General features: G+C 42.4%; 1 protein-coding gene across 1 annotated transcript in view; it reads right to left on the reverse strand.

The window, feature by feature from the left end:
* The window catches only part of TMEM132E (transmembrane protein 132E), an 839,391-nt gene that overhangs the window by 253,143 nt on the left and 561,595 nt on the right, over positions 1-24,653 (reverse strand). Inside the window, exon 3 of the mRNA XM_075336321.1 lies at positions 6,332-7,223. Coding sequence (XP_075192436.1) covers positions 6,332-7,223 — 892 coding nt within the window. The remainder of the gene's footprint in view (positions 1-6,331; positions 7,224-24,653) is intronic.

The raw sequence follows: 24,653 nt of genomic DNA on the forward strand, positions 1-24,653 counted from the left end.
CGCGCCGCGCTGCCCCTTCAACCCTGCATCCCAGCCATCCTGCCTCCCCGTCACCTCACCGGCCCCGGGACCACCGACCCCTACCCACGGAGGGGGAAAACAACATCCCAGCTGCTCCCTACCATCGCTCCCAGGATCTCCGTCACCAGCAGCGGTGGTGCCCATCTTCACCACAACCCGTGGGTGGCATCACGGACTAAATTCCCTCAAACCAACCACCCCTTTCACTCACGGGCGAGGAGCGCTGCTCGAGTCCCTGATCCGGCCCACCGCTCGAGCCACCGAGCAGCCGCAGCAGCGCCGGACCCAAGCGTTAGCGAGCGACCAGCAGCGGCGGCATCCTCCCCGCCCGCGACACATTTCCATTAGTTACAGCTCAGTAACTATAGACATGTACAGCGTTTCCCTTAGTTACAGCTCAGTGACTATAGACAGGTACAGCATTTCTCTCACAGCTCAGTAACTATAGACAGGTACAGCATTTCTCTCACTTACAGCTCAGTAACTATAGACAGGTATGTTAAGCCCTGGCAAAACCAGGTAGTCACACAATAGGCCCCCGCACAACACCATCCCTCACCTAGGTCACATACAGCCGACCTGAAACTCTGGTCACCCCCCTCAGGGCAAGACAGGCAAACCAGTGGGCGGGACCAGGCAGTTAAGAAACGCCCACCTAGGGGTCTAGACAGCCCAGGGCGGGAAAACAGTCAGTCTAAAGCAGATTAAGTTATAGTTTAAGTTGAGAGGAGTGTGGGCTGGAGCTAGGTGTAGCTCCAGCAGAGGAGAAGTTCAAGTTGAATGGTGCCAGGGTCGGAGCCCTCATACCTTGGCTAGGTGGCAGACGGTAGTCTCCGTCAGCAGGAAAGGGGAAGACGGCTTGGCAGATCCGAGGAGGACCGGAGCAGGGTTGGAGCCCACCGGTACCGACACCGGAGACCCGACCGGAAACCGTGCACAGAGGGGGTACCAGGACCCTAAAGCCAGGACCGCAACCAACGGCCTAGCTAATCAACCGATTGAGGGCAGGATTACAGGTCCTATCCCAACCAATGTCCCAAAAGCAGACAACTACCTACAGATAGGGCAACAGCCAGGGCCCATAGATCTGACGGGTCAGTGTCAGCGGCCACGGGTCCTCAGGCATACAGCAAGCCAGGAGCGGACTCCCGTGTTCCACACTGGGAAGTCCAAAAACACAACTACAACTAGTGCAGAGGAAGAGACGGCGACCATCAGCCCGGGTGGGGGACCAGAGTACAACCGGCCACGGCGGCCGGCCACCAGCACTTTGGTTCACCAAAAGACTCATGTGATTCATTTACTTGTGAGTAACCAAACATCCCCTGGTCCGTCCGGGCGCACATGCCCCTGCCACCGCCATACCCTGTACAGAGACACTGGTCCCCGGGGCAACTATCTCTACCCACAAAGGGGTTAAAATCCGGTTGCTATTACATCTCCCCCCGGTATCCAACAACTGCAGCAGTGATGTCCCACTTCACCACACACAGTGGGTGGCGTCACGAACCAATACGGTAAAGGCCGTACAACTACCTCCCCCTTTTCATTCGGCATGTCCGCGTGACCCCCGGGTCTGGAGGATCTCTCGAGCCACGCAGCGGGTCCGGATTCGAGCAGCGCCATCTGCTGGCACGGGGGCGGCACAGGTACAGCATTTACCTCAGTTACAGCTCAGTAACTATAGACAGGTACTTTATTTTCCTCAGTTACAGCTCAGTAAATATAGACAGGTACAGCATTTCCCTCAGTAACTATAGACAGGTACAGCATTTTCCTGTTACAGCTCAGTAACTGTAGACAGCTACAGCATTTCCCTCAGTTACAGCTCAGTAACTATAGACAGGTACAGCATTTCCCTCAGTTACAGCTCAGTAACTATAGACAGGTACAGCATTTTCCTCAGTTACAGCTCAGTAACTATAGACAAGTTCAGTATTTCCCTCAGTTACAGCTCAGTAACTATAGACAGCTACAGCATTTCCCTGAGTTACAGCTCAGTAACTATAGACAGCTACAGCATTTCCCTCAGTTACAGCTCAGTAACTATAGACAGGTACAGCATTTCCCTCAGTTATAGCTTAGTAACTCTAGGCAAATATTGTATTTTCATCAGTTACAGCTCAATAAATATACACAGGTACAACATTTGTGGCGCCCCTGAGGGGCTAGTCGCCACAGGGTACTGCACCTCACTTAATGTGTGGTACCCATCTTAGGTAAGGGGGGGAGGGGTTAACCATCGGTGTCACAACATTTCATCTCACATACAGTCAGGTGCTTCCCACTGGGGAGCTGTCTTGGCGCAGACGGGGGTTGGCCATATAGAGTCATGGGACTTTCTAGTCACTAGGGCAACCGCCAGGGGGCGGGTGTGGCGCCCCTGACTGTCAGGTGCCACAGGGTACTACATACAACCCCAAATTCCTGGAATGACCAGTGCTGGTAACTAACACAACACACACACAAATCCACGCCCTTTCCCCCAGACTGGGTGACAGGCTAGAAATGGACCTGACGGGTGGTCACCTATTGCTTGGAATGCATCCAATCCACTAGTCAGAGACCTGGGAGGAGGAGGGGCTAGTCAATGGAGTAAACGGACAATGGACATCTTGCCAGTTAAATAGTAACCAGACACTAAGTCAGTAAGAAGTTGATGTGCTGACAAAAAAGTGTGAAGTGACTACTGAGTAAAAAGGAGTATGGTTGCCAGGGAGAGTACAGGGAGAGTACTCACTGGACCGAGCACAGACGGGGTATAGAGCCCTAGTTCAGGAAGACGCTTTAGGCTCACCTGATAAAAATCTGCCCGGTGAGGGGACCATCAAGGACCTTACCGACATTAGTGTCCAGGGCACAGCAGCAGAGAGGGAACCTGGGAATGGGGACAGAGGTCCCACCCAAGAGAGGTTCAAGCTGCTTGCCGTATGGGCCAGGACGGAGACAACAGAAGGGGGACCCCAAAAACACTCCAAACCATGGGGACCCACCAACTACTACAAGGTGCATGGCAGTAAAGCTCACCAGTTCACTACACCGGCACTGGAATAAAGGGAATACCGGATTGGTAAAGACCAGCAGAAACTGGGTTGCAGTAACTCCAAACTAGTGAGTAAAACACATGTTATACTGCAGCCACTGTGTTGTCTGAATTCTTCCTACACCTCTGAACCCATAGACTACAACCACCATCATCCTCCCCTGGGGCCTAGCTCTACTTGCGGAGAGTCATCACACCTAAGCTGCCCAATACCACCAGCCCCAGCAGTGAAAGACTTTGCAGTGGCAGCTTTTCCCATATAGCTGCATACCGCAAGTGGCGTCACAAAAAACTCTTTATGTTTATTTTCCCTTGTATAAATCCCCCTTTTAAGCAACCCCCAGGGATACGGAATCGGGCAAAGGCCACCCAGTGAACTATCTGTACCTGTAAATTACAGCCCGGGACCGGGCACCCTAAAGCCCTGGGGTGCGTCACGGGCACCATTGGGGGTAGAGGTAGGCGCAACACACTTATACAGACAGATAAGTCGGGACCATAGTTCTGACAAGACATTCTGGAACTCTTAATTTTCACTATGCCCAGGGCTTGAAATGGGTGCTCAGCCTGGGTTCTTAACTGGTGAGGGGGACATCCTAGGAAAAGGACACTCTCTCTCCCTCGCTCTTCAAACACCGGTGGTGGCCCATTACTTGCTTGGAATTGACTGGAGCCCACGATGGCAGAGACCAGCACCTGGGTGCAGCTTTAAATCAGTGAGTTAAAGAACCTGGAACTGCAGTTGCTGACTCAGATTCTGTTTAGTGATGCCATCGTCCCACGCTCTGGTGCTTCCAAGGGACTGCCAACCTGGAGCCCGCTCCGCCTGTGGGGAGCGATACCATCCCGGCTGCCATGACACCCGCCCCGGTGAGGAATTCTGCAGCGGTGGCTAATCCCTGGTTGCATACCACAGGTGGCGTCACGACAAACTTTCCCAATCACCCCACTTCCCTTCATTTGCTGCAAGTCTCGGGGCAACTGAAAAGGGCAAAGCTACCCATGACATTGCCTGACCCGACCCTCAATGGCTCGGCAATGAGTAGTTTAACCACCTACCCCGTGGGGCGCTGCACATTTACCTCAGTTACAGCTCAGTAACTATAGACAGGTACAGCATTTACCTCATTTACAGCTCAGTAACTATAGGCAAATACAGTATTTTCCTCAATTACAGCTCAGTAACTATAAACAGCTACAGCTTTTCCGTCAGTTGCAGCTCATTGACTATAGACAGGTACAATATTTCCCTCAGTTACAGCTCATTGACTATAGACAGGTACAATATTTCCCTCAGTTACAGCTCAGTAACTATAGACAGGTACAGCAGTTTCCTGCCTCAGATACAGCTCAGTAACTATAGACAAATACAGCATTTCCCTCAGTTACAGCTCAGTAACTATAGACAGGTACAGCATTTCCCTCAGTTACAGCTCAGTGACTATAGACAGGTACAGCATTTCCCTCAGTTACAGCTCAGTGACTATAGACAGGTACAGCATTTCCCTCAGTTACAGCTCAGTAACTATAGGCAGGTACAGCATTTCCCTCAGTTACAGCTCAGTAACTATAGACAGGTACAGCATTTCCCTCAGTTGCAGCTCAGTAACTATAGACAGGTACAGCATATCCCTCAGTTACAGCTCATTAACTATAGACAGGTACAGCATTTCCCTCAGTTACAGCTCAGTAACTATAGACAGGTACAGCATTTCCCTCAGTTGCAGCTCAGTAACTATAGACAGGTACAGCATATCCCTCAGTTACAGCTCATTAACTATAGACAGGTACAGCATTTCCCTCAGTTACAGCTCAGTAACTATAGACAGGTACAGCATATCCCTCAGTTACAGCTCAGTAACTATAGACAGGTACAGCATTTCCCTCAGTTACAGCTCAGTAACTATAGACAGGTACAGCATTTCCCTCAGTTACAGCTCAGTCACTATAGACAGGTACAGCATATCCCTCAGTTACAGCTCAGTAACTATAGACAGGTACAGCATTTCCCTCAATTACAGCTCAGTAACTATAGACAGGTACAGCATTTCCCACAGTTACAGCTCAGTAACTATAGACAGGTACAGCATTTCCCTCAGTTACAGCTCAGTAACTATAGACAGGTACAGCATTTCCCTCAGTTACAGCTCACTAACTATAGACAGGTACAGCATTTCCCTCAGTTACAGCTCAGTAACTATAGACAGGTACAGCATTTCCCTCAGTTACAGCTCAGTAACTATAGACAGGTACAGCATTTCCCTCAATTACAGCTCAGTAACTATAGACAGGTACAGCATTTCCCACAGTTACAGCTCAGTAACTATAGACAGGTACAGCATTTCCCTCAGTTACAGCTCAGTAACTATAGACAGGTACAGCATTTCCCACAGTTACAGCTCAGTAACTATAGACAGGTACAGCATTTCCCACAGTTACAGCTCAGTGACTATAGACAGGTACAGCTTTTTTCCTCCCTCAGTTGGAGTTCAGTAACTAAGGTACCTACATATTTCTTTTTAAAAATTGAATTTAAAGGGAAAGACCTTTGAAAATATCAAGTGGTATATCGAGAACATTAAAAGGCTACCTATCTGCGTTTTGTGCCCGGCACTGTTCTTCACCAGCAGAGAGCTGTCACAGACCACTCCTGCCAGCGATACAATGGCTCCATCAACAGAGCGGGGGCTTCTTTTCCACTCTACTCAGACAGACTGCTTGCTGTTTAACTGAAGGAACCAGCTGTCAATCAGCATGATATTGGCAGTTCCGCCCCGTCTACGAAGCAGAGCACATGAGAAGCCCCCGCTTTGCTGTCATGACGTCAACGGGAGCGGCTAATTTGCCAGCAGAATTGGTCTGTGACTGCTCTGTACCGGTGAAGAATGCCACCGGGTACATAGGCAGGTAGGTAGCAACTACGTCCCTGTTAGTGTTTAGGTACTTTTTTTTTTAAGTCCCAGATATACCCCCTAAGTACTAGTAACTTTTTTCCCACCACATTGATTTTGATAACCTATCTTCCCAGGTTAGGTGATCATTATCAGATCGGTGAGGGTCCGACATCTTACAACAACACTGATCAGCTCTTGTCACCTATAGCTGTGATCAAATGTAAACAGTGTACAGAGAAAAACATTAATCACATTATTTTTTGACTACTGCCTGGTACTGCAGATCAGTTTCTATTCAAATAATCACCATCCATCCCAAATTATAAAAATTAAAATTAACTATTTGTCAAGATTTAACTTGCTGTCATATTACCTTACTGTGAAGTGTTCTACTGTTGAATTTGGTTGCAGGTAAAGCAAGATACTAAGTATCTCTCCAGGACGTAGTGGCCGATCTGGAAGTCTAATAAAAATATTTGTATCCAAATGCTGTTCTTGCATTTGCTCCACCTGCACTGGTTGGTATAAGCTTACACTACCAATCCTTAAAAGTGGATGTTGAGTTGGGCCTTCAGCTCCTCTGCGTGTATTTATATCATTTTGGCAGCTTCCAGTAGAGTCTGGTGTATGTAAAGTGTAGAAAAGTTCTATTTGTTGGCTTTCTCCATTGAGGTCTGCTCCATCAGGGGATGATTTCCGTCTCCCCATAGGAGCTGCTGTCCACTCAATCCAGCTCTGAGGCAGTTCAGCTTGAGCAAGACATGTGGCTAGACTTCCCCGTAGTCGACAGGAAGTCTTGCGCTCGCGCATCTCCTGAAACACATGAAGACGAACACAGGGAAGACGTTCTGTCACTCCAAAATCATCCCAATCTCGTCCAGCTACATAAAAGAGTACCTGTACAAATGGCTGGGTAGCAGGAATTTTTGTACGAATAATGTAAGCTCTTATTTTCCAGTTTACAGTCAATCGATCCGGAACTTCTAGTATACTTGAAGGCTGAAGCAATTCCTTTGGCAAAACTTGTCCAGAGGCAAAAGGTCCCAATGTGACATTCAATACTGGTAATTCCTTTGTTTGAAAAACGACAAAGGGCTCCGATCGTTGCACCAGAGGCATACTTGAATTCCATGTGGGAAGTGGCCCTTCTTCTCGTAAAAAGAAGGCAAGGCGGGTATTGGACAGGCGATAAATCACTGGTAGTATGGCAGATGGAGGAGGCGGAAGGGCTGTAGGATGGATTGTAGGGAGCACTTTACAGGATGCTGAAAAAGAAAAGTTAACAATTAGGAAACGGCATGAAGATATTGAAAAAAGTAATTACATGGCATGGATCTGTATTCTGGAAATATAATCTAAGGAATAACATTACTTTGGATTTTCAATTCATTTTGCACTAAGCATAAGATAACAGTAAACCAGATTCTAATGTGATATTTGCCTCTATACATTGTAGCCATGTAGAAAGTTGAGGTTAGAGTTTTGATATAGAGACATATATACTGTATGTATTGTTACTAGCTTGCTTTAAAGGAATTGTCCGATTAAACAAGTTATCACTTATCCTCAAGAGAGGTGATAACGTGTTGATCTGTCGGCATTCAACTGCTGGGACCTCCACTGATTGCTGTTACAAGATGGCGCAACAGGTTGGAAGCCCAATCACCGCTACATTCATTCTCTATGGAGCTGCTGGAAAGAAAATTATTGTAGCCCTTGGCAGCTCCATCGGGAGTGAATGGAACAGCTGACAAGCATTTAAAGTTGACCAAAAGTACCCATTTTTCTGATCGATGCGGGACCAAGCAGTGATATCGCCTATCCTCCAACCCTTTTGATAGGTATAACTTATTTCAACCAGACAACCCTTTTAAATTCTTTAAGAGACATACAGATAGACAGAGATACGGTAGTCTAGGCACAAATAGCGACAGATAGTGTAGGTATATGTAGTATTAAGTACAGAAGGACACTGCTTATTTTGTCATTGCACTGAATTGCAAAGATGAAGAAAAACTAAAAAATAAGGCAAGCTGAGAAAATCACTGAAGCATCTTTTCAAACAGCTAGAAATGTTCAGAGAGGCGATCACTCAGTGCTCGGTGCACTGATAATTTCTTTAACATTTAGGTCCTGAAATCTAGCATGGGGAGATGTCTACAGCATGCAGAGTGGCCAGGGGGGAGCACTGTGCCTGCGCACTAATAGGGGTTAGAGAGGAATATTTTGCTACTTAGTATTCACACCCAGATTCTTTGCTGAATGCAGTCTCACTACGCATCCAGAACTTGGCCGGAGCTCATCAGGGAGATGGGTGATTGCCAGACGTATGGAGGACAGAGTTGATTTCTTAACCCACTTAGGAAACAAGCAGCCCAAACTCATATCTACATGTTTTATCATTAATGAAATTTCTACACAGATGTTTTTATACTATGGGATTAAAACCAAAGCTTGTTCACCCTGATTCAGTTTACATAACAACATATCAGAAACAGCTGCTTCTGTCATCACCAGTTACGTCACCGTTAAATGTAGAACAACGCAGATTGCCTAATGTGACTAAATATCCAAACAACTGCAGTAAATCTGTGTTCTCTTCCCCACCATGTCAAATTCATAGGAACATGAGATATAAAAAATTGACAGGATTCACAAAACAAAAAGATTATGGACACAAAATAGTGGCTCTGCAATGCCCCCGCCCCTCCCGTTATTGCCTACTTAGATCTGGGAATAAAATGCACAGAAGTAGGGTGTGTGCACAAAATCTTGTCTAGAACCCACCTGAAAAGCACTAAAAGAAGCCAAAAATAATCAATATATACACTGCAATGTCAAACCGAATTCCTGTGTACACGTATAGTCCATATTATTTCACTAATAACCACTTATAACTTCAAAAGCTATGAAGTGGCTTAAACAATTGGCCTAATCATTCTTCAGGCAGCTTTCACTATCTTATATTTGTAGTAATAAAATTAAAAATAATTAAAAAAAAAGCCAGGATAGGTGAACAAGAGAAGTCAAAGATAACGGTTCAGGAAACACACCGATGCAGGTGTGCTGGCCACTAAAAGTACATATACCCTAAAATGGAGAACTGATCAATTTGAGTGGGGTCAAGCACTGTTACATATATGTGCATATTCTTCTATATACATGGATTTGCTGACAGACTGCAATGCAATTGTAGATACCTACGGTATATTGTACACTAGATTTTCCACTACTAGCATAGCACAATTTATGAGAATTTTTATGGACGCCACAGATACAACACAGGCCACCATCAAAGGCACCAACTTTAATATTTATTTCATATGGACTTGTACATAATATTTAACTTTTAAAAATAATGTTTTTTACTTTTAATATTACTGCAACATGATATTGGTGTGTTGAAATTAATCTACCTTGCTGCTAGAAAGCTGGGCCTTTGAACTATTGTCACTGTTAGAAAACAGCTTTTGTAGAACCACTGGTTCCCCTACCAAATCAATGTACACTAACAGCTGTTAGTATACCTGGAAGGAAGACTTGAGAGTCCAGCTACAGCACAATATGCCACCCTCTCCATATTTCATAGAATAGGACCAGTGTGACATTCCGTTGTAAAGACTTTTCATGGCATTGTTCATGTGGTCTCCAGATGGAGACTAGTGGCAGGAATGAAGCAATAGAGGGTGGAATGTAGAATTATTTTCTTTAGTGATGAGTCCTGCTTATGTCTTGGATGGAATGATAGCTGTAGATTGCTCTGGAGACCACTTGGCTAAAATTCATTCAACATACACAAATATACACCAGTGGTATGGCCATTTCTAGAAAGTGTCCTAGAAGCCATTTTTCAACAAAGCACAAGGCTGTATTTTACAGACGCCTATATATGCTACCATGTTCTTCAGCATCTCCAGACTCCCATTGGGAACATGTAAGACAGTGTTTCTCAACTCCAATCCTCAAGACCCACCAACAGATTATGTTTTCAGGTTTTCCTTAATATTAGACAGGGGATAATTCCATCACCTGTATAACATTAAGGAAATCCTGAAAACCTGATTGAGGAAAACCTGAAAACATGATCTGTTGGTGGGTCTTGAGGACTGGAGTTGAGAAACACTGATCTAAGATGTCATTGGTTGGCAATTGCAAAGGGAGCTGCCAACAGTGGATCATCATGATTTACATGCCCAAGTGAATTCAATGTCCATAATTCCATAACTTTTCTTTCTTGTTGCAATCTCAATGTTGAAGAGTACATACGTGTATATGTACATATATTATATATACTCTGAACAAAAATATCAACCCAACACTCTTGTGTTTGCTCCCATTTCTCCTGAGCTGAACACAAAGATCTAAGACTTTTTCTATCTACACAAAAGGCCTTCTCTTAAATATTGTTCACAAGTTTGTCTAAATCTGTATTAGTGAGCACTTCTCCTGCTGAGATAATCCATCCACCTCACAGGTGTGGCATATCAAGATGCTGATTAGACAGCATGATTATTGCACAGGTGTGCCTTAGGCTGGCCAAAATAAATGTCTAAGAGAAAGTCTTAGATCTTAGAGTTCAACTCGTGAAAAGTGGGAGCAAACAGAAAATTGTTGCATTTATACTTTTGTTCAGTGTATATATACAGTGCCTACAAGTAGTATTCAACCCCCTGCAGATTTAGCAGGTTTACACATTCGGAATTAACTTGGCATTGTGACATTTGGACTGTAGATCAGCCTGGAAGTGTGAAATGCACTGCAGCAAAAAAGAATGTTATTTCTTTTTTTATTTTTTTTTTTTAAAATGTGAAAAGTTTATTCAGAGGGTCATTTATTATTCAACCCCTCAAACCACCAGAATTCTGTTTGGTTCCCCTAAAGTATTAAGAAGGATTTCAGGCACAAAGAACAATGAGCTTCACATGTTTGGATTAATTATCTCTTTTTCCAGCCTTTTCTGACTAATTAAGACCCTCCCCAAACTTGTGAACAGCACTCATACTTGGTCAACATGGGAAAGACAAAGGAGCATTCTAAGGCCATCAGAGACAAGATCGTGGACGGTCACAAGGCTGGCAAGGGGTACAAAACCCTTTCCAATGAGTTGGGCCTACCTGTCTCCACTGTTGGGAGCATCATCCGGAAGGCTTATGGAACTACTGTTAGCCTTCCACGGCCTGGACAGCCTTTGAAAGTTTCCACCCGTGCCGAGGCCAGGCTTGTCCGAAGAGTCAAGGCTAACCCAAAAACAACAAGGAAGGAGCTCCGGGAAGATTTCATGGCAGTGGGGACATTGGTTTCAGTCAATACCATAAGTAACGTACTCCACCGCAATGGTCTCAGTTCCAGACGAGCCCGTAAGGTACCTTTACTTTCAAAGCGTCATGTCAAGGCTCGTCTACAGTTTTCTCATGATCACTTGGAGGACTCTGAGACAGACTGGTTCAAGGTTATCTGGTCTGATGAGACCAAGATCGACATCTTTGGTGCCAACCACACACGTGACGTTAGGAGACTGGATGGCACTGCATACGACCCCAAGAATACCATCCCTACAGTCAAGCATGGTGGTGGCAGCATCATGCTGTGGGGCTGTTTCTCAGCCAAGGGGCCTGGCCATCTGGTCCGCATCCATGGGAAGATGGATAGCACGGCCTACCTGGAGATTTTGGCCAAGAACCTCCGCTCCTCCATCAAGGATCTTAAGATGGGTCATCATTTCATCTTCCAACAAGACAACGACCCAAAGCACATGGCCAAGAAAACCAAGGCCTGGTTCAAGAGGGAAAAAATCAAGGTGTTGCAGTGGCCTAGTCAGTCTCCTGACCTTAACCTAATTGAAAACTTGTGGAAGGAGCTCAAGATTAAAGTCCACATGAGACACCCAAAGAACCTAGATAACTTGGAGAAGATCTGCATGGAGGAGTGGGCCAAGATAACTCCAGAGACCTGTGCCGGCCTGATCAGGTCTTATAAAAGACGATTATTAGCTGTAATTGCAAACAAGGGTTATTCCACAAAATATTAAACCTAGGGGTTGAATAATAATTGACCCACACTTTTATGTTGAAAATTTATTAAAATTTAACTGAGCAACATAACATAACTTGTTGGTTTGTAAGATGTATGCATCTGTTAATAAATCCTGCTCTTGTTTGAAGTTTGCAGGCTCTAACTTATTTGCATCTTATCAAACCTGCTAAATCTGCAGGGGGTTGAATACTACTTGTAGGCACTGTATATATGTATATATATATATATATATATATATATATATATTTATATATATATATATATATATATATATATATATATATATCGTGAATTGTACATAATTTCACACAAAACTGGACAAGAAGACATTTTTTCCACTTTCCAAAATTGTGAATAAACAACTTTGTTACAAGCAAGTGATGCTCGTTCAAACTCACTTGTGGCAAGTGACAGGTGTGGGCAATATGACCGTAACACCTGAAACCAGATACAAAGGGGAGACATTGACTCAATTTTTGCATTGTGTGTCTCTGTATGTCACACAAAGCATGGAGGAAAGAAAGAGAAGAAAAGAATTGTCAAGGGTTTGAGAACCAGAATTGTTGAAAATATCATTTTCAACAAATCTTTATTCAAAGCATTTTAAAAACACTAAAAAAAGTTTTTTTAGTGTTTTTAAAATGTTTTGCGTAAATATTTTACTCATCACTCCTTGGAAGATGCCGTTCCTGCACTCCTTAATTTCTACCTTTCTGGTCAACACCTTACCAGAGGATCTGGCACCTAATTCCCATTTCATCGACTGCAACTGCTACATACAGCGTGGTGAGCTTCCCCTTTTTTCTCTTGATTCATCTACCAAGATGATGAAGATTAAATGAATGTGAAGATTTCAGCAAGACAATGATCTCAAACACACAGCCAAGAAATCTCTTAATGGATTTCAGAGAAAGAAAATAAAGTTGCTAGAATGACCCAGTCAATCACCTGACCTGAATCTAATAGATGATTTACGGAAGGAACTAAAGCTCAGAGTTCATAGAAGGAGCCCATGGAACCTTCAGGATTTGAAGAGTGTTTGTGTGGAAGAAAGGGCCAAAATCACACCTGAGCAATGCATGCGACTAATTTCCCCATACAGGTGGCATCTCGAAGCTGTCATCACCAACAAAGGCTTTTGTACAAAGTTTTAAATACATTTCATTAAATGTGCTCAATACTTTGCAATGTGTCATTTCTCATTATTTTACATAACTTATGGATATCTATGGTTTGGATTCATACCTTGTCTGAATTGGATTGATTATTACCGACATCTGGTGAGAAATCCATGTCTATAGCATCTTTAGAAATATATTTACTTAAAGGGTTATTCCCATCACCAACATCCTATTCCAATATGTAGTAGGTGTCATAATAATAATATTAGTAAATACCACCAATTAGAAATGTAGTATAGTTCTGCTGATTCACTATGTTGCTTACCTCATGTGCAAGGCATTGCAGGACCTTCGGTATCCATGGTTACGACCATGCATATAGTGAGTTAGTGAATTGCTGGTGGTCGTAACCATAGCTACCTAAGCTCCTGCAATGCCCTGCACGTTAGGTAAGCGACATAGTGAATCAGCAATTTTAATTTGAGGTGTTTGCTAATATTCTTATTATTATACCTATTGGGGTAGAATCTTGGAGATGGAAATACACCTTTAATTACTATTAACCCACTTTATATATTTGCCCAGTACTATGCAAAAGCTTTATGCAGGTGTGGAAAAAATGCTGAAAATTAAAAATATTTTTAAATATAGAAACATTGATTTTTTTTATCAGTTAACAAAAATACAAAGTGAATAAACAAAAGAAAGAAATTGCAATCAACTCAATATTGATCGCCCTTTGTCTTCAAAACAAGAAATATATCCAGGTGAATTTGTTCACAGTTATTTTACGAACTTGCAGGTAGTTTGCAAAGATGGGCAGATTAAAGCCTGCTTTACACGCTGCAATGTATCTTACAATGTGTCACGTCGTAAGTGATGCACATCAGGCATTGTAAGTTACATTGCAGTGTGTGACAGGTACGTGCGATTGCGATTGAACGGTAAAACGTTCATCGCATACACATCGTACCTGTCTCTGGAATTGCACGTCAGATTGTTCATTGTACCCGGGGTAGCACACCTCACAGCGTGTGACACCCCGGGAACGATGAACAGATTTTACCTGCGTCCTGCGGCTCCCGGCCCACAATGCGGAAGGAAGGAGGTGGGCGGGATGTTTACGTCTCGCTTAGCTCCGCCACTCCACGTCTATTGGCCGGCTGCCGCATGACGTCGTTGTGATGCCGAACGTCCCTCCCACTCCAGGAAGTGGACGTTCGCCGTCCACATCGAGGTCATATGGACGGGTAAGTACGTGTGACGGGGGTTACTCGTATGTGCGCACGTTCAACAAATTGAACATGCTGCACATACGATGGGGGCGTTGCAAATCGCATACGCTATCGTATGGGAAATTGCAACGTGTAAAGCAGGCTTAAGACTAGCCAGGGCCCTAGGCAATATCAAAGACGTGACCCACCAGCCCCAATGTATTATGTGACATGTCACAAGATCCCCTGGATAGATCATGTGATAGACCACATCATTAATGCACAGGTGCGCATCTACAGACACATACTGAGAAAGACAGCATAGCTCACAGCACAAACGTTTGTCCTTTATGTGCAGCGCTATACATAACATAGTGCTACACATAATACAGCAGGGGTGGGAAATTAATTTTCATAAGGGGCTGAAACAAATTGCTGAAAGTAATTCTGCGCAATATTAATATTAACATATTGTAATTACTATTTTATATTATTATTAACTGAATCACGTAAAGCATAACGGTTATTTCATAAATCAATAGTGCACATGAAAATAAGTAACTTTGTAATATTTTTCATCAGACAAATCTGCTTCTTTCTCTGCCAGAATTGATCAGCCATGATCAAAATTCAGAATTCTGAGGTAAAATCTGTATTCTGTGAAGACTACCGCATTACTGAGATTGGAGATGGCAGTTGTTACTGATAAAAATCTATGTAGATAGAGGAATGAGGGGCGGAGCGATACATGTAGCCCCTCCCTCTTCTAGCTCCTCCCTCCTACCATCGTCATAGAATCTCATCAGTAACAACCGCCATCTCCTATCTCAGTAATGCAAAAGGCCTCCCTGAATACAGATTTTACCTCAAAATTGAGAACATTATTAATGACTGATCAGTTCTGACAGAGAAAGAAGCAAATCTGTCAGATAAGATATATTACAAAGTTGCTTACTTTTATGTGTACTATTGATTGTTGAAATAAAAATCTAAATGCCGGTTACGTTTTAATGTTAAGAAGAATTAAGTATGTGGACACACCCCTAATATACAGTATGAACCCCCACACAACCCCCTTATATACAGCATGAGCCCCCACATAGCCTCATATACAGTATGAGCCTTCACACATGCTCCTATATACAATATGAGCCCCACATAAGCTCTTATACAGCATGAGTCCCTACATGACCCCTTATATACAGCACGAGGCCCTACATAGCCTCCTATATACAGTATAAGCCCTCACACATCCTCCTATATACAGTATGAGCTTCACATATCCTCTTATACAGCATGAGCCCCCATAGAGCCTCCTATATACAGTATGAGCCCCCACACAGCCTCCTATATACAGTATGAGCCCCCACACATCCTCCTATATATAGTATGAGCCCCACATAACCTCTTATACAACATGATCCCTCACATAGCCTCCTATATACAGCATGAGGCCCCACACAGCTTCCTATATACATAAAAAACAACCAGAGGAGAAAAAACTCCCAAATCCAGCTCACCGCCTGCCCGTGGAAGTCCTTATGATGGTGCATGGAGATTCTTGAGCCAAGAGAGGTAACCATAAAGATTCAAAGGTCCAGCAGCACATCCATAAAAAATGATGAATTTAGTTATTCCATATATATAATGTTTAAAAGGACAAAAAGACACGTTTCAGGAACAATCCAAGGGTTGTTCCCGAAACCCGTCTTTTTGTCCTTTTATACATTTTATATATGGAATAAATAAATTCATCATTTTTTATGGATGTGCTGCTGGACCTTTGAATTTTTATGGTAGCCTCCTATATACAACATGAGCTCCCACACAGATAAGATCTGTGCAAGACTATATCCACAGAAGATCTGTGCTTAGATTACCAATATGTTTGGATCAACGTCCTTGCCAAGTTCCTTCAAAAACCTCATACAAGTGTGTACCTAGAAGAATTGATGCTAATTTGAAGGCAAAGGTTAGTCACACCAAATGTTGATTTGATTAGATGTCTATTTAGTTCACTCACTTTACATTTTGTAAATTGCTGAAAATAAACTATTAACACTTTTATTTGTGAAAGGATTTTTACTTTGGAGTTCGCCTTACACCCACGTAACACTTTTGCACATTAATATATATATTACACACATATACAGTACAGACCAAAAGTTTGGACACACCTTCTCATCTCTAGAACAACTATTAAGAGGAGACTTTGTGCAACAGGCCTTCATGGTAAAATAGCTGCTAGGAAACCACTGGTAAGGACAGGCAACAAGCAGAAGAGACTTGTTTTGGCTAAAGAACACAAGAAATGGACATTAGACCAGTGGAAATCTGTGCTTTGGTCTGATGAGTCCAAATTTGAGATCTTTGGAAAAAAACACTGTGTATTTGTAGAAAAGATGAATGGATGACTCTACATGCCTGGTTCCCACCGTGAAGCATGGAGGAGAAGGTGTGATTGTGTGGGGGTACTTTGCTGGTGACACAGTTGGGGATTTATTCAAAATTGAAGGCATACTAAACCAGCATGGCTACCACAGCATCTTGCAGCGGCATGCTATTCCATCTGGTTTGCGTTTAGTTGGACCATCATTTATTTTTCAGCAGGACAATGACCCCAAACACACCTCCAGGCTGTGTAAGGGCTATTTGACTAAGAAGGAGAGTGATGGGGTGCTACGCCAGATGACCTGGTCTCCACAGTCACCAGACCTGAACCCAATCGAGATGGTTTGGGGTGATCTGGACCGCAGAGTGAAGGCAAAAGAGCCAACAAGTGCTAAGCATCTCTGGAAACTTCAAGACTTTTGGAAAACTATTTCCGGTGACTACCTCTTGAAGCTCATCAAGAGGTTGCCAAGAGTGTGCAAAGCAGTAATCAAAGCAAAAGATGGCTACTTTGAAGAACCTAGAATATAACACATATTTTCAGTTGTTTCACATTTTTTTAAGTATTTCATTCCATATGTTTTCATTCATAGTTTTGATGTCTTCAATGTGAACCTACAATTTTTAGAATCATGAAAATAAAGAAAACTCTTCGAATGAGAAGGTGTGTCCAAACTTTTGGTCTGTACTGTGTGTATATATATATATATATATATATATATATATATATATACATATATATATATAGTAAGTATATATATATATATATATATATATATATATATATATATATATAATTAAATATATGTTCAGCCGAGTGAGCAAATAGAGGGCAGACAGCACACCTTTGGAGGCTGTTTATTCACCAAAATAATACATTTGTTAATGCTAAAATTCCACATGTCCCTTAACTCACAGCCAAGTTGCAATAATAATAACATACAAAAAGTGTAATATTTATCATTTTTTTAGTGATGGCAAATTTTATACTAAGACAGTGCATTTGTAGGATTGTTCTGCTAGAATTTATTATTATATGATTTCCATTTCATGATGTTTTATTATATATTACTATGTAATATTGTGTACTTATATATAGAATATCTCTCGCCCATAATTAAATTTTGAACTCCAGTGGTTACATGCTGTAAATTAAATACTGGTCCTGATTCTAACTATTCTTCCTTCTGAATAAATTTAATGAAATTTTAGGAAAGTTTAGAAATATCTGGGTAATTACAGGAAAATAAAGTCACTCATCTTGGTGAAGTGACAGATCTCCAATCTGTTTTCCTTTTACATATCCTGGAGCAAAATAATCTCTGTGGAACAATATGAATGCTCGCCTCTCAACTAGTAATGTGTTTACCCCTAGTAGCTTGAAATATCACCACTAGTAAAGCAGTGACATCCAGCAGAAAGCTGGCAGCAAGGTGGTAATGACCTGTGAAAGGGAAGCGTTTGTTCCTGAGTGGCTGTGTAGTGACAGGGTGAAGAACCTTGAAGGGTGCCAGAGGCAAGTTGGTTTGTCGACAGGAGCTAGCGGGATGTTTATCACTGTGGCAGCAACAACATCTACTTTCTGCTATGTCCACTATGATGATTTCCAATTTCATTACATGGCAAATACATTCTAATTGCTGGAACAACTGAAAAAAGCTTAACAGTGACGTTGCGTAAATACATGCAGTTACGCTGCGCTTTGTAGCGCAGCGTAACTGCATGCGTCCTGCGTCCCCTGCACAGTCTATGGAGATTGTGCAGGGGCCGTGCGCACGTGGCGTTTAAGAGCGCAGCGCTTCGGCTACTGCCGAAGCGCTGCGTAAAAAGAAGTGACATGTCACTTCTTTCCTGCGCTTTGCCGGCAGCTCCTGCTCTGTCTATGGCAGGAGCTGCAGGCAGAGCGCATGGAATCGGCGCTCACTACGGACATTTCTGCAGCGATCTAAAGCGCACATGTGCTCTTCAGATCGCTGCAGAAATTTCTGCAGGGCTAGTACGCAAAGTGCGCACATAGCCTAAAGGTCACTACAACTATCATGTTGGCCAGAGACTTGGATGTTTTGGACTTGTAGACAAGAATATGAAAGACTGGAGTCATTAATAATGACAGAATGCAAGCAAAGGAGGAAGAAACCTGATCAAAGGAAGGCGAAAAAAATCATAATTTCGAGGTATGGGATGAAATTAAGACCATGAATTTATGAGTGGTGCAAAGCTGCTAGTAAAGATAAAATGTGGAAATAATACTGTCACTTGTTTAACTGCCTGAAAGTAAGAGGAAAAATCCTAGAAGAACATATAAAATTATTAGAGGATATTTACACAAAGCAGATTTGTATGATTCGTACACCAAAGTACAAATATATCTAAAATGGCCTTTGATACCAAACATTTTAGATCACCTATGGTCCGAAGGCCAAATCACACAGACATGTCTTCTTCTAACCAATGTTAGGGCTGGTTCACACTAAGCGACAGCGACAACAAGGTCGCTGTTACGTCACCATATTCTGTGACGTAACAGCGACCTTGTAAGTCGCTGTTATGATTGCTGCTTAGCTGTCAAACACAGCAGCCGAAGCAGCGATCATAACCGCGAGAGCAGGGAGCCGCGCACACTGCTTAGCGCTGGCTCCTTGCTCTCCTAGGTACAGTACACATCGGGTTAATTAACCCGATGTGTACTGCAGCTACATGTGCAGAGAGCAGGGAGCCGCGCACACTGCTTAGCGCTGGCTCCTTGCTCTCCTAGCTACAGTACACATCGGGTTAATTAACCCGATGTGTACTGCAGCTACATATGCAGAGAGCCGGAGCCGGCAGCACAGGCAGCGTGAGAGCTGCGGAGGCTGGTAACTAAGGTAAATATCGGGTAACCACCTTGGTTACCCGATGTTTACCCTGGTTACAGCTTACCGCAGCTGCCAGATGCCGGCTCCTGCTCCCTGCTCGCATCATTTCGTCGCTCTCTCACTGTCACACACAGTGATCTGTGTGTCACAGCGGGAGAGCGCCTTTGAAGAAAACGAACCAGGGCTGTGTGTAACGAGCAGCGATCTCGCAGCAGGGGCCAGATCGCTGCTCAGTGTCACACACAGCGAGATCCCTAATAAGGTCACTGTTGCGTCACCAAAACCGTGCTGTAGCAGCGATTTCGGTAGCGATCTCGCTATGTGTGAAGCACCCCTTAGTTGATGAAATAACAAGCTGTTAGCCCTAGATTACTCACATTGTGGATTGCACAAGCCTCAGTCATGGATAAGACATGGAGTGCTTGTTCCAGTGCAGCCCACCCCTCTAGTCCCTTAAACAACTGTATTATCTAAATACATGGAGACACCGCACTTCAGTAGGCTCAAAACATGATTCTCTAATGTTATTGGTTTTTGTTTTCACGCCATACAGAGAGCACTGTAATTATGTGATATATGGTGAAAATAGCATTGTTTCAGTTTATATACCTTTTGTCATGTATTGTATACAGAGCTGGAAGGTCCAAGGTGGTATTTCCCAGTGATCTCCCTATTCCTGAAGAAGGGTATATAAGTATTTTCCAAAACATTATTTTTCACATTACACCAAGTATTACAGCGCACTCCATGTAGTGTGAACTTTAGATGTGAGTGGAATTGAATTCAACTCAAATTTTGAAAAAATCAACATTCAACAAAATGCAGGTTTTTAGAAAATTACTTCTGTGTGTATTTAGCATAATAGAAAGTCCCTTCTCAGTTTGAAAGTCCCAGGAGTGAGCAGTGGGGATTAGAAGATGGGATGAGGTACGGACAGTTCACAGTGAGAGCGGAGTGGCTAGAGAAGTGAGTGGTGAGGGAGTTATAAGTATTTTTTTTGACATTTGACATTTATTGTGCTCTGCCTCCTATAAAGCACCTTACAGGCTGATCAAGCGGACCAGTTCTAGTCAGTAGAGCAGTGACCAGCCTATGCATCACCGTCCGTATACGGGCCGCGTTATATGTTACACAGGTATCTCAATTCAATCTCATAATCTCTATAAACCTCAAAAGGTATGTTTATTTGTATAATCAGATATCTTTACAATTCACAATTACTGTATTTTTTGGACTGTAAGACGCATTAGACCATAAGATGCACCTAGGTTTTAGAGATGGAAAATGGGGGAGGAAAGATTTAACCAAAAATGTGGTCATAATGAACTGTTATGGGGAGGTCTGCTGCTTACACTGTTATGGGGTAATGTCCACCAATTCTGTATTAATCCTCTATCCTGGGCTCCTTCCAGGTATATATGTTACCCATCCTAGTACAGTATATATGATCCCCATTTTAGTCCCTTCCTGGTACATATGTCTTTAATTATGGTATCTATGATCCCCATCATGAACCCATCCTAGTATGTACGTCCCTAATCCTGATATATATGTCCCTAATCCTGGTATATATCTCTCACATCTTGGTGTATATGTCCTTAATCCTGGTATACATGTCTCACATCATGGTATATATGTCCCACATCAGGGGACCATCCTGGTATATATGTTTACCATCCTAATATATGTGTCACTAACTCTGGTATATATGATCCCCATCCATGTATATGTGTCCCTCATCAAGAGCCCATCCTGGTATATATGCTACACACATAAAAAAAAAATTAAATGATTTTACTCATCTTCTATCCACACTTGTGATGCATGGCATACTCTTCTGATACTGGAAACTGACTTTGGCGTGTAAGTGACTGGCAGCACATGATATCATTGGCATGCGTCCCCAGGTACATGCTGAAGTCAGCTGCCGACTAATCCTTTAATTAATATTCACCACTCCCCACACCCAAGATTATGAGATTGGGCCACAATGAATATTAATTTTCTATAATAGCAGACACCTGTAATTGCATCAGTCACTGCAGTAAGCCAGCGGCTGTGGCGATCATTGTGTCTGCTATTGAAGAAAATTAATATTCACTGCTCCCTATGGCCATAATCCTGCACACTTCTCAGCACTGGCTTCATTGTGAAGAAGTAGGTGGGATTATTGGCATGGACAACAGTGAATATTTATTCTCTTTAATAGCGGCACACATGTTCACCTTAGCCATTGGCTTCCTGCTGCGGGGACTCCCCTGCTTCCTCTTCTTTTGACCTTTCTACACCACTGCCTTCCCCCACAGTGACCAGGCACATCCGGACTATAAGACGCACCCCCCACTTTCCTCCTAAATTGTGGGGGAAAAGTGCATCTTAGGGTTCTCTCACACTAGTGTATAAAACAGATGAAGGCAATGTGAAAAAATGCATTTCCCTTGGACCAATGTTTGTCAATGAGGCAGAGCAGATCTGTGAGTTTTTCCTCAGCTCAAATCGGACTGAGGAAAAAAATTTCAGCATGCTGCGATTGCACTCGTCTATAGATCACGCTCGTCAATGAAAGTCAATAGGTGCAAGAAAAACTCATACGCCACACGCATGGCAGTGTGGTGTCTATGTGACGTCTATTTTTTACAGATTCATTACCATTCTGTAGCATTAAACACCATAAATTGTCCTGTAAATGACTGTAGAATAATAGCTGCTGAGAAAAAAGTGCATGCTATACGGCTGTCATATGACTTCATGGCAAGAAAAAAAAAATCGCACACTATAGCACTCGCATGAAATATGAAATGCCAAAGAGATCTCACTTGTCCCATTATTCTGGATGAGAATAAGAACATTTTTTTATACCCCAGTGTTAAAGAACCCCTTAGGGATGTGCACATAGTGCATTTTTATAGTGTTTTTTCATGTGTTTTTAGTATAGTTTTGTTACAAAACTGCATGCAAATACTTATGCCAGCAAATTCAATGAGAATCCCAAATTTTTCATATGCTGCTTTTGTCCTGGCAGATTTGGTGCATAAATAAATTTGCAGCATGTCAATTCTTTCAGCATTTTTGCAGTGTTTTTCCCACCCCAGAATGTATAGAAAATGCATGGAAAAAAAACACATCAAAAACGCTGCAAAAACTCACGTTTTTTCTGCTAAGAAATGCAGATTTGGAGCAGAAATTTCTGCAACCAAATATTCAGCGTGCACACAAAGCCTAATAGTCTGGAGAATACAGTATATCATTCTTTTTCTCTTATGGTACTCAGTAACTTATAATAATGCAGTATTTATTCACTTGTATAGCGCCATTAATTTCACAGTGCTTTGCATACATTGGCAATGCTGTTCCCATTGGGGCTCACAATCTAAAGTCCCTATTAGTATGTCTTTAGAGTATGGGAGGAAACCCACGCAAACACGTGGAAAACATATAAACTCCTTGCAGATGTTGTTCTTGGTGGGATTTGACCCCAGGTCCCTAATGCTGCAAGATTGCAGTGCTAACCCCTGAGCCACCATGCCATCCATAACAGGGGTAAACCCACTAGAGCTACAATCAATATTTTGGAAGTTCAACAGAGAACCATTGCTAGTCATTAACAAATAATGGCGAATGATATATTTTTTAATAGAAGCCAAAATTTTTAATTACTAGCAAAACATCACTTAGCCATCTTCTAGCAACTTCACAATCTAAATACCCTACCAGTATGTTTTTGGGGTGTGAGTAAACCGATGCAAACTCCTTGAAGATGTTGCGCTAGGTAGGAATTGAACCGAAGACCACAGCATTGCAAAGCAACAATACAAACTATAGAGCACCATGCTGCACCTAAAATTTCTGTAGTGGATAATATTTAATCATTGTTCTCAAGGTGTCATGTTCCCAAAATTGGAAGCATGATGTTTTGATAAGTGTAGCTACTAGTGTTGAACAAGTAGTTAACTATTCGTACTCACTATGCTTTTAGCGAGTACTGTCTGCTACTCACATATTCGTTACGAGTAGCGGGCACAATGTAAGTCAATGGGAAATACTTGCTAAGTAGCGAGTAACCCAAAAGCCATACTATTCGCTACTCACATGAAAAGTATGGCTTTCGGGTTACTCGTTACTTAGCGAGTATTTCCCATTACCTTACATTGCGCCCACTACTCGTAATGAATATGTGAGTAGCAGACAGTACTCGCTAACAGGATAGCGAGTACGAATAGTTAATTACATGCTCAACCCTAGTAGCTGCATTCCAAGTGAATCAGAGTGTGATCTCTTCTTCAGGCACTGACTGCACCAATTTATCACCCATTGTAACATATAAAGAAACTCCTGGTAATTTCATGAAGAATGAATGTTACAGTACCTTTATGTGGAAGGACATGGCAATTAAATTTTAACATTTACTTTTATTGTTTTGAAGTAATGCTTATCTGAAGTCACTGCACTTGTGAGCTTAATAGTCATGTCACATGAAAACTTTATAGACTATAAAAATAGCTCTTCACTATCCCGGCCACATTTCCAGCTAGGAAGGAAGATGCTACTTTTCTTTTCGCTTAAAGCTTCTTATCCAATTTTCACAAAGGCAAAACAAAGGAAAACTAAATGAACAAAATGAAATTTTGACTTAAGCGAAATGTGTTTGCAATTCATTTCTTTCCATATTCATACATTTTTAAAGACTGGTACTTTTCTCTTCAATTCTTATGATTAAGATTTGACAGGATAAATGACTGAAGTAGTGATAGTTTACATATAAAATCCAGTACTGTTTGGATACTGTGGATTTGAAATAGAGAAACATATATAGGACTCCGGCATGAAGAACGTACGGCAGGTGCTTGTATGACCTCTTTAGTACAAAACCTTTGTACACCACTGTGATTATATTTTTCCTAGAAGAGATATCTTCATACTTATATAGTTCAGTGCAACATGCTATAGTTTCATTCCTATGTATATCGAGAAATGTCCCATGGACTATGAAGACAACCCTATGCAAACATAGCTTCCAACCAACTATTACTTTATTTTCTTGTCTTACTTGGCAAATATGGCTGTTCTTATTCTACTATTTT

This window comes from Anomaloglossus baeobatrachus, chromosome 2, assembly GCF_048569485.1.
Source record: "Anomaloglossus baeobatrachus isolate aAnoBae1 chromosome 2, aAnoBae1.hap1, whole genome shotgun sequence".
Taxonomy (NCBI): domain Eukaryota; kingdom Metazoa; phylum Chordata; class Amphibia; order Anura; family Aromobatidae; genus Anomaloglossus; species Anomaloglossus baeobatrachus.